We start from the raw sequence: 17,082 nt of genomic DNA on the forward strand, positions 1-17,082 counted from the left end.
CGGCTCCATAAATAAACTCTCTCAGTATCAATAAGGTGTTTCTCTAACGAAGCTAGCATCCATTCATCTGTCCTAGACGACACCAGGTGGACAAAACTGCACTACGGTGCTAATTTTTCTCCATTTGACCCCAGTATTTCAGAGACCGGACCACCGCCAACTCCGAGGACAGGCCCATCTCGGCAGGCGAGTGGGCAGTGTTGGCCGGTGGTCTGCGTTGGCGGTGGGCGGCGGCGGCGGCGGCGGCGGGGGCGGGGGCGGCAGAGGTGGAGGGTGTATTTCTGTCCGGTGACTGTCACGTCGGTCACGCCGACCATCGCCAAACTGTTAACTAATCGTCCCCGCGCGCCGGCCGCGTGCCACGGAGGCCACCCGACCACTGCTGACGGGTGTTGGTCAGCGGGGGAGGGGAGGGGGCTGGTCAGCCGGGAGGGAGCTGGTGACCGGGGGGGGGGGTCGGTTGACAAGGGCCTGGTGGCACGGAGATGGTGACCGGGAAGACCAGGGACCGAAGATCATTTCATTTATGGATTAAGTCTGACAAATAAACGTATCAAATTTCCATCGCCCTCTCACTTTGCGTGACCTTCTGAGACGGTGCACAGGCGTTCGTATACGCCAGAGCTTCCTTGTTACTTGATACTTCCCTTAAAATGCATCGCCTCAACAATGCGCATAGGCATGCATATGAATGAAAACTTGGTCATTTACGTGTCACACCCATGCAAGATACTGGACCACGAAAAACTGGAGTAAAAATAGCATCACGGAACCATGCGGAGCTTTATTTCAGTTTGTCGTTTTCCTGGTGCCCACGGATTGTTTCACGGACATCGACCGGCCGATTGGCGACCTAGAACGCTCGTCGACGTTCCAGAAACCTGCACCGAAACACGCCGACTGGAGTGCAGCTTATTTCGAGCCGATTATCCGCCGTCTCGTGCGGTGCCCCAGACACGAGCACGGCTGCCCGACCGTCCCGGCGTACCCCGAACCGGCAGCTGGCCTTGGGCCGATCATATGCTGATGTGGAATAATCAGTTCCGCAGTGTTCTGGGTTGGCACTCAACTACTTTAATGATTTAACTTTGGCATATTTCTTTTGAAGTGACTAGTGAGTTTTATTCGATATACAGGTTGAGCGATGCAGTGCATTTTCATTAATACAAATTCTCTTTGGCTCGAATAGAAACTGTGGTAGAGTGTCACACAGCCTCTTGGCTGGCGTGCCTGGGTGCGCCACTGGCCGCCCTATCCGTCGTCCCTGAGAGCGGGCTTGCGCTCGCTTGACCTATAGCCGGGGGCGCTCAGCTGTGCGGTGTGGGTTGAGTCGGGTCAGCTGATCGAGTGAGAATACAGTTCTGACCGGTGATCGGAGGAGTGTGGTGCTGTGGTGCCGAGCTTAGTTCACGCTATAACATTGGCGACAAGGTATTTGAACAGAAGAAATTGAAATGCCGGTGGGCAGAGTAGAGCCATTTAATGTGGAGGAAGAGAACTGGGAAGAATATGTCGAACGTATGGAAGAGTATTTTGTGGCAAATGACATCACAGATGAGGCCAAGAAACGTTCGACTCTGCTCTGCAACATCGGATCCAAGGCATACGGTATCGTACGATCGCTACTATCCCCTGTTAAACCGGCGAGTTCAACGTATCAGCTGATTGTGGAGAAACTAACGACCCATTATCACCCCAAGCCGTCGGTAACGGTCGCACGGTTTCGATTTTTTTCATGCTACCGTCTACCAGGAGAATCGATACAAACGTATATCGCTCGTCTCAGACAGTTCGCTGGTGATTGTCAGTTCGGTACATTTCTAGAAGAGATGATTCGTGACCGACTCGTATGTGGTGTGAAGTCTGACCTGATCCAGTCCAGGCTGTTGTCAGAACCCGAGTTGTCTCTGAAGAAAGCGACAGAGATGGCGGTAGCCATGGAGACAGCCGGTCGGAATCTGCAGGAGCTGTCGGGAGCGGAGGCGGCCGATCCGCCTCGACAAGAGGTGCAGCAGATTCGGTCACAGCAGCGGAGCCGGCCGACCGCAGCGGGGCCAGCGACACAGCAGCGAGCTCCAAGGGGCCCAGCTCAGCAGGCTGGCATGACACATCACACAAGTAAGGCCTTGGAGGGCGGGAAAGATAAGTGCTGGAGGTGTTTGAGTAACCGGCATGCAGAAGAGGACTGTTATTTTCGCCGAAAGAAATGCTTTCAATGTTTTCGTTATGGACACACCAGTGCCGCCCACCGAGCTGGCACGGTGAACAGTGTGGGGATGTTACCCGAGTCTGAGTCACAGGAGGGTGCCGAGGGTGGACTGGAGATGGAAGTAGAGACTGGTGAGGTTGACGCTCTGGTTAGCGATCTGTTCACATGTGCAGAGGAGCGGCCGAGTCTGGTGAAGCCTCCAATCAAGGTCGACGTCAGCATCAACGGTCAGTCGGTGCAGATGGAGCTGGACACCGGCGCCGCCGTCTCCGTCTGCACATACCGCCGCTTCAAGGAGCTCTGGCCGGACGGAGACAGGTTGCTGCAGCCGAGCAGCCGTCTGCTTCGCACGTTCTCCGGTGAGAAGCTCTCAGTCCGAGGTGAGGCGTGGGTAAACGTGCTGTATCAGGGTGTCAGTCATCGATTGCCATTGACTGTGGTGGAGAGTAACGGTCCGATGTTACTAGGCCGTAACTGGTTGGGAGAGATCAAGTTGGACTGGCACAATATTTTTGCGATGACTCTGAGTCCAGCCATGGGAACACTGCTCGAAAAATACTCCGAGCTATTCAAGGACGATCTGGGCTGTGCGAGGGATGTAGAGCTCAACATTCCAGTGGATCCAGCCGTAAAGCCCATCTTCTACAAGCCTCGGTCGGTGCCACTCGCCTACCGGGAGAAGGTGGACGCCGAGTTGGAGCGGCAGATCAAGGAAGGTTTGTTGGTGCCGGTCAAGTGGAACGACTGGGCGACGCCCATCGTGACCTGCCAGAAGGCCTCAGGTGAGATCAGAATCGCAGCAGACTATCGTCTCACAGTAAACAAGGTCACGCCGTTAGAAAAGTATCCTCTGCCAAAAGTAGACGAGATGTTCAGTAAACTGCAAGGTGCGACAGTGTACAGTCAGATAGATTTGAAAAATGCGTACAACCATCTGCCATTAGAGGAGAAGAGTCGCAAATATTTGGCCATAAACACACACAAGGGCTTGTTGGTGCCAACCAGACTGGGATATGGGTACGCGAGTGCTCCGGCCATCTTTCAACGTTATATGGAAACTCTCTTGGCTGGAATACCAGGGGTGGGAGTGTTCCTGGATGATGTCATGATCGCTGGAAAAACCCCACAGGACCACCAGAACTCGCTGGAGTTGGTGCTACAGCGGCTGGTGGCGGCCAACCTGCGCCTGCAAAAGAAGAAGTGCAAGTTTGGAGTCTCATCTATCACCTACCTGGGACACCGCATCAGCGCGGACGGCGTGAGTCCGACCGACGACAAGGTCAGTGCTATCAAAAACGCACCCGCTCCGAAAAACTTGAAGGAGCTTCAGGCCTGGCTAGGGTTGATCAATTATTATGCCAAGTTTGTGAGAAATCTGTCCACCGTGCTGGCACCACTGTACCGGCTGCTCAAAAAGGGGGAGCCCTGGCAGTGGGGACCCGATCAGAAGAGCGCGTGGCTGGCGGGGAAGAGCCTGCTGCAGTCTACGCAGGTGCTGGCTCATTTTGACGAGACGGCACCGATCGTGCTGTCTTGTGATGCCTCTCCCTACGGGGTTGGGTGTGTCTTGAGCGTGGTTGACAAGCGCCTGGGAGAGAGGCCGGTAGCCTTCTACTCGAAATCGCTCACAGACACGCAGAAACGATATTCACAGACGGACCGGGAAGGATTGGCGGTGATTCTGGGGGTCCGCCGCTTTCATCATTGGTTGGCAGGTCGGAAATTTGTTATCCGGACCGATCATAAGCCCCTCCTGGGCATTCTGGGGGAGAACAAGCCGCTGTCCATGATGGCTTCACCGCGAGTGACTCGATGGGCAATGCTGTTGTCGGGCTATCAGTACAAGCTAGAGTATGTACCAGGATCGAGACAGGGACATTGCGATGGTCTCAGCCGTTTGCCTCTTCCGACAGCTGCTGGAGACTTGCCAGAGCCCGGCGAGACTCTGCACCTGGTGGAGATGATGGACGCTTCGCCAGTGACCGCCGCTGTGGTTCGACTGGCGACTGAACGTGACGCCACCCTCAGCAGAGTGCTGCAGTACACCCGAGACGGCTGGCCTGAGGACAAGAGCGGCGAGTCACCGGAGTTAAGTGCATATCGCACGAAGCAAGGTGAGCTCAGCATCCAGAACGGATGTCTCTTGTGGGGAGCTCGAGTCGTCATTCCAGTCAAGTTGCGGGAGAGGGTGCTACAGATGTTGCACGACGGTCATATGGGAGAGAGCCATACCAAGGGGTTTGCCAGAATGTACGTGTGGTGGCCAAACCTAGATTTTGACATAACCCAGATGGTTAAGGCGTGTGTGACCTGTCAACAATACCGCCACCAAGCGCCCGTCACGCCACTGAGTCCGTGGTCCCTCCCGTCCCGGCCATATGAGCGGGTGCACATTGACTACTGTGGCCCAGTGGAGGGGAAAATGCTGCTCATTGTAGTGGATGCATATACCAAGTGGATTGACGTACATGTAACAACTAGGGCAACAACCGAGGTTACTATGGAGGAGCTGCGGAAAACGTTTGCATACTGGGGAATTCCCAAGTTCTTGGTATCAGACAATGCTCAGTGTTTCGTGGCACCAGCGTTCCAGTCATTCTGTACTCAGAATGGTATCACACACCTGCGCACTGCGCCGTTGTCTCCAAAAAGCAACGGTCTGGCTGAGCGGGCAGTGCAGACGGTAAAGCAGGGTCTGAGGAAACAGGGGAATGGAACGCTGCACACCAAGCTGGCAAGGGTGCTGTTCACCTACCGTTCATCTCCCCACAGCACTACCGGAGTGACGCCAGCAGAGCTAATGACCGGGCGGCGCATGAGAACTCGTCTCGACTGTATGCTTCCCAGTCTGCAGGATCGTGTTGTCAGCTCGCAGTGGAAAATGAAGGAGCGGTATGATAGACAGGCACAGCGGCGCACCATACTACCAGGAATGTCTGTCCTCGTTTCACAGGTGTCGGGACTGGCCGGCGTCGGCAGGACAACACGCTGGCTACCCGGACACTGCATCAACATCTCGGGACTCAAGCTCACGGTCCGGCTGGACGACGGACGAGTCCTCCAGCGCCATCTGGACCAGGTGGTCCCGAGAGCGGTCGCCGGGAACCAGGCCGTCCGACAGCCGACGGACTGGACGGCGGCGCCGCGGCCTCCCCAAACGCCTCTGACGTCGCTGCCGACAACTCCAACGTCGCAGGCGACGCCTTCACCGCCGACGCCTTCACCGCCGACTCCCACGCCGCTTCCGCCACCGCCAGCGGAATGTCCGGAACGGGAGAGGCCTTCGTCTCCCTCCCCAGTGGGGCGGCCGGCTCGTGGGTTGGAGGGACGGGGTGAGCTCAACTCGCGATTGAAGTGTGACGTCCAATTGTCGCGAGGCGAGAGTGTTGAGTGTCGCGAGCCTGTGTCAGCGCCGCAGGTACCGCGCTATAACCTGAGACCGAGAAAATAGTTGTTAACTAGGGGGGAGGAATGTGGTAGAGTGTCACACAGCCTCTTGGCTGGCGTGCCTGGGTGCGCCACTGGCCGCCCTATCCGTCGTCCCTGAGAGCGGGCTTGCGCTCGCTTGACCTATAGCCGGGGGCGCTCAGCTGTGCGGTGTGGGTTGAGTCGGGTCAGCTGATCGAGTGAGAATACAGTTCTGACCGGTGATCGGAGGAGTGTGGTGCTGTGGTGCCGAGCTTAGTTCACGCTATAACAGAAACTATGCGGAAATGTATAACGTTATTTCATATATGCGCATAACCTACCCCTGTTAAGTCAAACCAGTTTGTTATTTCACATCGACTCAGTATCGCTTTGAATTGATTTGCCTAGTAGCTTGCACGAAATACAACAAGTCTGTTGTGTTGCCATGTAAATCCCACTGGTCAAGTTTACAAATAAACAAGTTTGCAACAGGACGAAACGACCATAATCACTCCCGCACTCCTGCTTTCACAACAGCGTTGTACCGGCCTTCAACAGCTTCCGTCAACATCGCTCAACAAACCGTGGTGAACATCTTGCCATGGCCGATTTTCCAGCGGCCGGGCGCTGGGCTGCTCGGTACAGCAGTGTTCAACAGCTCGTTGTAGTCGCTGACGACAGGCTAATGGAGCGAAAGCGCATTCCTCCCCGCATTATGGACATGATTTATTGTCGTTGCTATTTCGGTGGCGGTGAGAGCTGCATGGGTAGTGACAAATCGACATTATAAATCCCAACCAGTAGCATTTAACCCTCGCATGTGTAGGGGGGGGGGGTCGGATGGACCCCCCCCCATGGTTTTTCGCGAATAACTCGCGTAAAAAGCGGCCGATCGCGACGAAACTTTCAGTACCCTCGCATTGATCAATTTTACACCTACCCTAAAAATTTCATGACCCTGACCCAAATGACCTTTAACCTGTGACCTCTTTTCCGAGACCATGTTTGGCCGGAATCGCGATTTCGCGTATGTCGGCTCGCACTAGCCGCGTGTTTGCAAGCTTTTCGTGGTTTCAAACGTTCAAACATGTGATTTGATGTTACTCCCGTGTGTGTCAAGGTCACCTGAAGGTCAGGTCAGGTCATTGACCTTTGGTGACCTCGGGTGACCTCGGGTCACTTTTTCGAGTTTTACATGTTTCTAGGCTAGTTTTTGGAGCTGAATTCGAATTTAGCAACCATTTGAACATTTACGAAGTAGTTTTGGTGACTTCGTAACATGTTACGAAGCTGTGAGAGGCGGTTGACACGTACTACGAATACCCGTCACGACGCCTACTGGTTGACCTGACCTGACCTGACCCGACCTGGTCTAAATGCTTCAAGACATCATCTGTGATCAAAACTAACACGATATTCGTGATCAGCACCCCGAAAAACCCCTTAGCAGCCACACTTTACGACTTTCTAACAGGTCCCGATTTTCCCGACTTTGGGTCATTGACCTGACCTGGAAGGTCAACCAATGACCTAGGACCTTAAAATTGGGTATCATCGGCTTCCTCTCGTCACGGGCAACACGCTCGTTTTTTCCGCGAAGCTCTAGCTCGATCAGGGGCCAAACGGCAAGGGGGGGGGGGTCCAACCGACCCCCCCCCCCCCCTACACATTAGAAGCTGGCAAACGCCGCACACATGCGAGGGTTAATATGTGGCGCCTACTCATGGAACAATGGGGAGCGTTTCGATATGAGTACACGACCGTTCCTATAGCTGCATTAGATGTAAAGGGCTAATCGGCGGAGTGATGCGAGTATGCTCGTACTTACACTGTCTAGGTGCCTTTACAGCCTAGATCCTCGGATGACTAAGCAGTTGTTAGGTGCTCAGGCCTCAGAGCATTGGACAGTGTGTTAGCGGTGTATAAATGGCCCGATGACTCGTCCGACTCACGATCAGCTGACTGCGACTCATCTGACCTGAGTAAGTTCTCGACTGAGTAAGTTCTCGAGGTAAATGGACGGCTGCCGGGACTCCAGGGTTGTGCCCTTAGTGTCCTTCGAGATGGACTTTGTTTCAACTTTGTTTTGAGACTGCGTATCTCGCGTCTAGGCAAAGACGCCATGATTGATCAGTGAATGGAAAGTTGCTAGTCGTTTACAATAAAATAACGGCTGTTAAAAAAAAAGTTCTGGACTAAAGTCGCCAGCTGAATGCAGCTGCTATCCTTGGTTGAGGAATGAGGAGTGAGCTAGGAGTGAGTCAACTCAGGTTATCAACTCACGATCAGCTGATAAGTCAGTAAATTTCTGAACAGTGATTTAAAATGTGACCCTAGTAACTTTCATTGCCCACATGACAACACTCATGGTGGCATAAGAAACATTATGTTTACCGATGCTGCATCTTAAAATCTCCTATATCCTTATCCTGCCATTATAAATGCAAGATAATGATTAGGTCATCGTTTTCGTCGCCGCGTCTTTCACGACTGGCATTTCTTACCATGCATTGCATGCGCGGCTAAGATGAATGTATTTCTCTTTGAATCCTCCTGTCATGCCTTTACATTAAAAATTAAAAACTAATGTAACGACGTGCATGCCAAGCGTCGGGAGGGCTTCTTCGAGTCGTCGACAGTGCGTCCGGTTCCTGGCGGGTATCGTGGTCGTGACTGACCCTCCCCTCTGTCTGTCAGCAATCCGTCCCGACCGCCCCCGCCCCCGCCACCGCCCCCGCCGCCACCGCCGCCGACATCCCACATTCTGAGCCTTCCCGGATGTGTAGTGGAGTTGACTTATGCACAGTAGCTGTATGGAACCCGTGTGACCGGCAGCTAGGCTAGCTTGACGGTACAGCAAAGACGAATTTAGGGAGAGGTGACTCATACAACTGATCCATCAATCTATTTACTCTATCCATACGGACAGCATAAGCTGACTCATAAAATATCAGCTTGCTTGAGGCCATCCTTTGTCAATAAACTCACCAAAAAAGCACAGTTTAAGAACACTGGAACAATGCTTTGAGCCCTCGCTTGCATGTGCTGATAGGTACTCGTATGATTTAGTGGCGAATAGGTGGATATGACTATGAAATATATCACCGTTCCACCTCCGTTACGCCCTTCATGCCCGCCACTTATTACTGCGCAGGCTAATGCTTAGCAGTAGCGAGATGGGACAGTAGTAGGCGAACCTCTTGCTTGAACGCTTTCCGTGCAAGCTCTTACGTATCACATACTGGTGTCTCGGCTGTCAGTGCACACTGAAGAACACTAGTGCTTCAATTACGTTTACTGAGTTCCAGCCACATGCACTGATTTCTCGGCCGTCAGTGCACCTGCACCTAGAGGCAGTGCGGGCTCACTAATGAGCATCTACGGCTGTGCTGAGTGGGGACACTCCCATTGATGATTTACGGTCGTCCGCTCAGCCACCGAGCTATTCTGGCACTGCCGGGTGGCCTTGAGCAACGTAAATACACATCGCTAGATATATCTGTTTTATATGGTTCTGCGACACCTGAGCGAGCGTCATTTCAGCGAAAGACATTTGAGCGAAGCCTTTTCAGCGATTATCAATTTAAGTGATTGACTGTTTCAGCGATTGTCAAGTCGGCGAATTCAATCACAGCGATTATCAATTTAAGCGAGGACCAGAATCAGCGAAACTAGATTGAGCGAATATATGGAGGTCAATGGGGGACCAATTGAGCGAACACAGTTACAGCGAAACCGAACGCGATGGAAGTCAATTATATGCTACTTTTCGGAAATTCTTGCCCTTGGAATACCCGCTTGGTATGTGTCATGCTTCAAGCTGCGCGCGGCAAATTAAAAATTTTCTTTTAAGCTTAGAAACCACCCCCGGTCAACAGAGATGGTAGCCCAAATTTAGTCGGATATGAAAATTCTACTAAGTCCATAGACTTTAGTGTTAAATGGACTATATTTGAGACGGGTTTATGAAGAAACATGGCCAGACACGGAAAAAAGCGAGATGCTATCTTGTAGATTAAATCGTGTTCTATCTGCGCCTTTTGAAGTGTTTTTCAATCTGAGGTTCGCAAATCGTGTTCCCAAGAGACTGAAAGAAACCATGTTTTACATTGGACCCAATGGCAAAAATTCGAAATCTGACGAAATTGGCCATTTTTACGGTTGATTTATGAAAATTCTAGACAAGAAATATAAAAACCCGAGATGCTATCTGGTTGGAAATTTCATTGTCTATTGCCGCTTTTTGAAGTGTTTTCCGGTCTGAGACCGGCAAATCGTGTTCCCAAGAGACTGAAAGTAACCCTGTTCTACAGCAAGATAATGGGAGAATTCTAATGCTTGATGGAAGACTTCTTCGGTGCTAATTACCAAACGACTAATTGCGATGCTTCATTGGAAAGCTCAACACTGACACTATCATCGGTCTTTGCATTGCTATTTCATAGAACAACAAAAAATAATGTTTTGAAGCCTTTGAATATTGACTTACTTTTCATCGACGGGTTCGATCACCATCACCACCAACAATTTTTCGGGATGTCAGGATTGTGCAGATATTTGAGCAGAATTGCAGAGCTGTGTTCATACTTTGGCACTTAAATACACATTTTGAGAAAACTGCTATCTTATCAGCAAAAATTAGGCATCGGAAACAGCAACATGTCGACAGGGGCGTCGTTTTGTATAGGCCTGGGAGTGCCCGAGCACTACCAATGTTCAGCTGAGCACTACCAATGTGTTGTTGAGCACTACCAACATTTTTCTTCACTTATTGAGAAAATTGCATTCAAACATGTCATACAAATAAAATGAATGAGGTTCTTATGTATAAAATCAACATGATAGCAAGTAACTTCAATGGTAAGTGGTAACTATTGATGAAAATCTATTGACTTACTCCACAAGTAGATTGAATTTGAATTGGTTGACCAATTCAATCTTCTTGTAGCGTACCTAAGTCCATAAATTTCCATCAATACCTAGGTATCATTTTCACTTCCCACATCATGTCATTACGTCAAGTAATTTCAAGTTATGTGGTACCTACCTACCTACCTACCTACCTACCAAGTTTCACAATAGTCAGGGGCGTCGTTTTGTATAGGCCTGGTAGGGCCCGAGCCTTACCAATGTTTATTTGGGCCCTACCAATGTTCGCTGAGCCCTACCAATCTTTTGTCACTTAGCAGTTGATAAAAAATCAAAATAAACAGATAAGCAAATATTAAATAAGCACATATGCAAGTACATAAATAAGGTTCTAGCCACAGTAGGTGCATGTAGCTGACAATGAGGTTTCACGTGTCTAGGACTCCGGTCCTTAATGGATTTTAAGAGGCTCGAAAACGCAATTGGTTATAGAGGTCCATAACTGCCTCTGAGTCCCGCATACCACGCGACCGCCCCTAATAGACCCCGATCCGTCTCCACACCAGCCGCTGGAGGCCCTACACCAACTTCGGAGGGTGCCGCGATGCTCCAGAATAGGCCATAGGTATATTGATTTGAGTGGGTGATGCAGCCTGATTCCCCAGGGTTCAACGCCAGGTCTTTACCGCATCAGACCCCGAAAACTGAAGCTCGTAACTACGAGGGGCGTTCAAAAAGTTTCGGGCCGAACAATGAAGGAGTTGGAATTTTGGCCTGCAAGGCGGTGTGTTAAATGATGTGTTATTGGGATGTCCACTTACGCAAATTAAGTAAGTGGCCATTAATTCTCTTCTGTGATTGATTCGGGCTTCTATTCGTAGCATAGTTCGCCATTTCGGATAGGATGGGCGACGCCCAGAAGAGAGCAGTGATTCGTTTCATAGTAGTTAGTGCAGAAAAGGCACCAAGCGTTAACCCTCGCCCTGGGCATTTTTCATAACACGGCCTGGCAGGGGGAGGGGTCGATGCGACCCCCCTCCGCTCGTCACCTTTCCAAAACAGGGGCACACAATTGATGATGTGCGTCCATTCGATAAACATCGAGGAGAGGCTATAGGGAAGCTGACGTAAAGTGTGCACCTGATCCGCGACCACGCACCTGCGTACATGGGCGGGATGACGAACAGTGAAGCGATGAGCTTCGAGTTGTTGTCGCATCCACTTTTTTCTCTCCGAACCTTGCACACTCTGGTTAGTGGTTGCCACCTCTTCCCCAACATAAGAAAATTAGCAGCGGCAACCTCGCTAACAGCAGGGAGACGAAATCAGCCGTCTTGGACGTGCAGGATGGGTCCAAAACCCACTTGGTTATGGAGGCCTTGAGGGCTCTCGCGAAGCGCTGCGCGAAATGTGTTTGTCTTAACGGTGTTTATTTGAATAAATGAACTTTTTGGTCTAATGAGTCGATGCTGTATCTCTCTGCTCCTTCATGGTCGGGCCCGTAGCTTTCTGAACGCCCCTCGTACTGTCATCCTTTTATTTTGGCAAGCAGGTCTTTTTAACTATCGTTGTGTTTCCAGTCCTTCAACTGTTTCAATTTAAGAGACCAAATTGCGGTGTCAGACGTTCAGAGTGTCATGCAGAGCGGCACTTTGTCACCTTTCTCTAACATTGACCACATGCCGGTTTACGTTACACTTGACATAGAAACCACAAAGGCTGACACGAGGACCACCCATGTGGTATGGGACTATGCTAATATGGATCATGCGCTACTCATTAATCTCCTCATTGGAGTCAACTGGGATGTTATTTTAGATCAAGACTTGGACAGGGCAACAAATGATTTTACGGAAACAATACTAGCTGCAGCTTCTAAAGCGATTCAAAAGCGCCGAATTACTGTTAGGGATGCAGATAAATCTTGGATGACACCAACACTAAAACGTTTCATTCGGAAACGAGAAAGGTTATTTCGGATAGCCAAACGCACTGATTCGCCGAGTGATTGGGAGAGATGGCGACAGCAGAGGAATGCTACCTCAGATCTTAACAAACGGCTCAAAAAGTCGTATTTAATTCAACAGTCGCAAAGATTAGTAGCCGAAAAACAAAATCCGCGCAGATATCACGCGATTCTGAAACAAATGATTGGAAAACGCAAAACATCTCAGATACCACCGCTCGTAAAACCCGATGGTGAACTAGCTACAGGAGACAAAGAAAAGGCGGACGTACTAAATTCCCATTTTGCCAAGCAATCAACTTCAGAAAGACCAGCGGAGCTCCCTCCTCCCCCTGAGTCAGTTATTCCCGAATTGGGCGACATCTTGGTTACCGAGCAGGAAGTTCTGAACGCGCTTAATTCGTTAAATGTTAACAAATCTTGTGGACCCGATAATCTACCCAACAAGATAATTAAGTTAGTAGCTATTTTAATTTATGAACCTCTTGCCGCCCTTTTTAACAAGTCATTGTCGGAGGGAAGATTTCCTTCTAGCTGGAAGGAGGCCAGAGTTACAGCTATTTTTAAAAGAAAGGGTTCTGCATCTCACCCAACCAATTACAGGCCTATCAGTTTGTTGCCCTGTCTATCAAAAATTTTCGAGCGCCTTGTTTTTAAGCGTATTTACCAGCATCTTACCGACAACAGGCTTTTATCAGAAACGCAGAGTGGCTACCGTCCGACGCACAGCACCCAGCTGCAGTTGGTCTATCTAACCCATAAACTGTATGAAGCATTGAATAGTAATCGTGCTTTTACAATCATATATCTTGATGTAGCCAAATACTTTGATCGCATACCACACAAAGGGCTGCTTTTTAAATGTGAACATTTTTTTGGAGTTACAGGGAAGGCCCTTGAATGGCTAGGATCGTACCTTACAGACAGGAAGCAAAGTGTCGCTGTCGGAAACGAAATTTCAGCGCCGCAGAAAATTACAGCGGGCTGCCCACAAGGGTCCGTGTTGGGGCCTTTGCTTGCCTTAATGTATCTGAACGACATTGAGGCAGTCACCACCAGTCCTACGCTTTTATTTGCGGATGACACCGCAATTTTCCTAGCACACAGACACAGCTCGCAAGAAGCAAAGGTGCAGCTCCAAACAGATCTAGACGCAATTGTACAATTCGGTAGAACGTGGGGGATTACCTTTAACGCGCAAAAGACCGTGCAGCAGACGTTTTCTAATAAATTACCAAGTCAGCCTCCTAAACTGTTATTTGACGGGGAACCTGTCTCAATACAGGAAAGCCATAAGCACCTGGGAGTTATTTTTTCAACAGATTTACGCTTCCATAAGCATATCAATGATGTAATTTGTAAAATTAATAAGTCACTTGGTCCACTCTATGCCGTAGCTGACTATCTTCCGCGAAACACTCTGAACTTGATTTACAAAATTTATTTGCGACCTATATTCGATTATTGCGATGTGGTGTATGACTCGAATATTACTGTGACTGACGCTATGCGACTAGAGCGAGTGCAGCTCAAAATCGCCAGACTTGTGACATGTGCTCATAGAAGGTCGCCGACGAACGACCTGCTGCGCGACGTTGGGTGGGAAACGTTGAAAACAAGACGTACAGTACACAAACTCTCAGAATTCTACAAGATTAACAGCGAACACATCGCCACGCCACAATTTCTCAATCACATCGCACTCTCCACACGCAACCAGGACACACGAAGAGTGTTGCGAAACGCAGACAACATCACAACACATCACTGCCGCCTGTCATCCTTCCGGAATTCCTTTTTCCCTGACTCCATATCCAAATGGAATTCGCTCAGTGCTGAGACACAAAATCAGCCTAACCTTAAGTCCTTTGGGAAGGCAGTCACCAAACACTACGGTGTTCAAAAACCTCCTCATTACTATTTTCTTGGTACCAAATTGGGTAATAAGTTAAATACAAGGGTTAGACTAAAAACATCCGAACTCAATGCTCACCTCTTCAGGATTGGACTGACACAGTCTCCTCAGTGCAGATGTGGCTATAAAAATGAGGGGTCAAGGCATTTCATCTTGTTTTGCCAAATATTCGCCACCTCCAGAATTAAACTTATTCAAAACGTAGTCACAGTGTTTCCTGAGTTTATAAATATGACCGATTCTACGAAAGTAGACATACTTTTAACAGGCTCATTTCTAACAGAAAGCCAACAGGCAGCTGTCGCTGCCTCCTTCCAGTCTTTCTTAATAGAAACAGGGCGACTCTAATCAGCGATTGCTCGGTTTTGGCGGGGCGGCATTTCGCGGGCTCCCTGGCGGCGGCCGCTGGAACTGCGCTTTTTGTCGGGTAGGGTCGTGCGGGGCGGCGCTGTTGTCGGCGGTGGCTTGGTTCGGCTGACCGGGAGAGGTGCCTAGACATAGCCCAGACATTTGGGCTGTGCACCAATCCCAGGACGTTCGTCATGCCTATATATGTTGCACATATGTGAAATACAGATGAGATGAGATGAGATGAGTCCTCGTTAGTTGTCGAACCCTTCAATTGGCGTGGGTCTTCAAAACCGTTCCTGGCCCCGCAGCCGTCTTTTTTAGTCGGCTTGGGCCCTCAAAGCTGTTCCTGTCCCCTTTCAGCACAGCCGTCCTTTTAAGTCGATGTGGGCCTCTTTCAGAATGGCGTGCATTCCTCCGACACTATTGCCTATATAACTGCACGTTTTGTGCATGGCGTCCGGTGTGGACCCAGATTTCCAAAGTTTTTTTTTGTGTTTTTTTTTTAGATTTCGGTTAGTCTTGTCAATGACCAGGGCGAAAAATAAGTGGCCGAAATCCGATGAGAAAGGCAGATTTGGGGGTACCCTACCTTGTAAGCCCCGTCATATATGGCCAGCCGCCGCCTTTGGGCACTACCAATCATTTTCGGAAAACGACACCCCTGCATGTCGATAAAATGAGGAAAAATAAGCAAAAATGATTGCGGAAGAGAGTATCTTTAGCTCCCTAGCAACCACCTAGCAACGTGAGACAAAACAGTAAACAACTCGTGTTGATATCAGGTACTCAGCCTTTGGAGGAAACTAGATTGTCACCATATTGGCCTTTATACTGAATTTTGCATACTAGAATGGATGTTTCCAACTAAGATGATTTTTTTGCGATATTTATATTTGCTGCCTTATTATTTTTCGTAAAATCGAAATATACAAACTGCAAGATATCAAAAATTATATTGTGATAATGAAAAGCGACTTACAAAACAAGTTAATTGCTGAGATCATGCCTACTAAACTTGGTCCTACCCCCTAATTCAATATACCCTGTTAGAAACCACAAAAATATCTGGCCTCATTCTGCAACTTTGATCTGGAAATGTGGAACGTGAGAGATAAAACGATGGAAGGAATGCCAAGGACCAATAATAAACTCGAACGCTCGCAAAAGAAAAAAGAAAAAATACACCGTTGCGGGACGATGAAGTGTTTCGCTGAAATGACAGTCGCTCAAATTGTAGTCGACGAAAAAGACGTCGCTGAAACACAGCTTTCGCTTAAATTGATAATCGCTATATTTGATAATTGCTCAATTTGATATTCGCTAAGTTGCCAGTCGCTGAAAATGGTTCGCTCAAATGACGTTCGCTCAAATGACACTCGCTAAAGTCGCTCGCACCGGTTTTATATACGGATTTCATGGTGACTGTATCGGATTTTGAAGTTGAGTAATGAGTATGGCTGCTGTGGCTGTTGTGTTGCGGCAGATCAGCTGTTGGCAGTTGTGAACTGGCTTGCTGGACACATTAAGAACATGATGCTCACATCTCGTGTTTTAATTTGAAAATGACGCATAGGGTCATGACTCAGAATACGTAAACATGCAAGGCAGATAGGTACAACAAGAAAAGTGACAAAAATAAAAATATTGATACCTTATAAACTAATGAACCAATAAGCCAAAGGCGGTCCAATTGAGTTTCAACCATCTAAGCACCCACTTACCAGTTTGTTTCTATTTAAATATCGCTCTTTTCATGCAAACGATTTTAACTAAATATCGCTCCCGGAGGTAAGCGGGCCTGCAAACATATATCATCGCATTCCTCGCACCCGGAAGACCCTCTTATCCTGTCATTCCCCGGAAGCTCAGGTCACATGGAGGCTTTCATACACTACATCACTCCTCTGTCGGCTCTGTGCAAAGCAGCGTCTTTCCATTGCTTCCCGCATTGTGATGGATATCTCACCTCACTAATGTCCCAAAATAAGCGCCGATTAAGACAGACGCACTGTGTCCGGTAGTGGCGACTGGGCCCGCCGAGCCCGTTATTGATGACCCACCCTCTCCTCCTCCCCTCCCCGGCACCTGTGGGAGCCTCCGGACCCCGAGGGGTGCACACAAAGCATCCCGGCAGCGGGCTCTCCCGCGCGCCCAAATATTTGAGGATTATCCGCGGCGGAAGCCCATTCTGGTGAGCCGACGCGCTGCGCGATATCGATGAAGTTCCCGGGTGTCGCTGAATGCGCCCCCGCCGGCGGCGTGGAGGAGGGTGGCCGCCCCCTCGGCCGGCGCCGTGACCTCGGATGGCTCCCAGAGGCCGCTTTGTGGCCGGCAGGTGCTGCCGGGGTGCTGCCGCCGGTGGCC

General features: G+C 49.7%; 1 protein-coding gene across 2 annotated transcripts; it reads left to right on the forward strand.

Moving 5' to 3' along the window:
• Nucleotides 1-1,208: 1,208 nt before the first annotated feature.
• Nucleotides 1,209-5,853, forward strand: LOC122378840 (uncharacterized protein K02A2.6-like). Of its 2 annotated transcripts, XM_043360376.1 has the most exons (3): nt 2,523-2,991; nt 3,339-3,488; nt 4,123-5,853. In XM_043360376.1, exons 1-3 carry the CDS (start codon nt 2,667-2,669, stop codon nt 5,658-5,660), a joined length of 2,013 nt encoding a protein of 670 aa, XP_043216311.1. In that variant the 5' UTR covers nt 2,523-2,666; the 3' UTR covers nt 5,661-5,853. The 2 variants fall into 2 exon arrangements, with proteins under 2 accessions (XP_043216310.1, XP_043216311.1); XM_043360375.1 differs by lacking the exons at nt 2,523-2,991; nt 3,339-3,488 and adding an exon at nt 1,209-2,118.
• The last annotated feature ends 11,229 nt before the right edge of the window (nt 5,854-17,082 follow it).

This window comes from Amphibalanus amphitrite, unplaced genomic scaffold, assembly GCF_019059575.1.
Source record: "Amphibalanus amphitrite isolate SeventyFive unplaced genomic scaffold, NRLGWU_Aamphi_draft 000066F_arrow, whole genome shotgun sequence".
Lineage (NCBI taxonomy): Eukaryota > Metazoa > Arthropoda > Thecostraca > Balanomorpha > Balanidae > Amphibalanus > Amphibalanus amphitrite.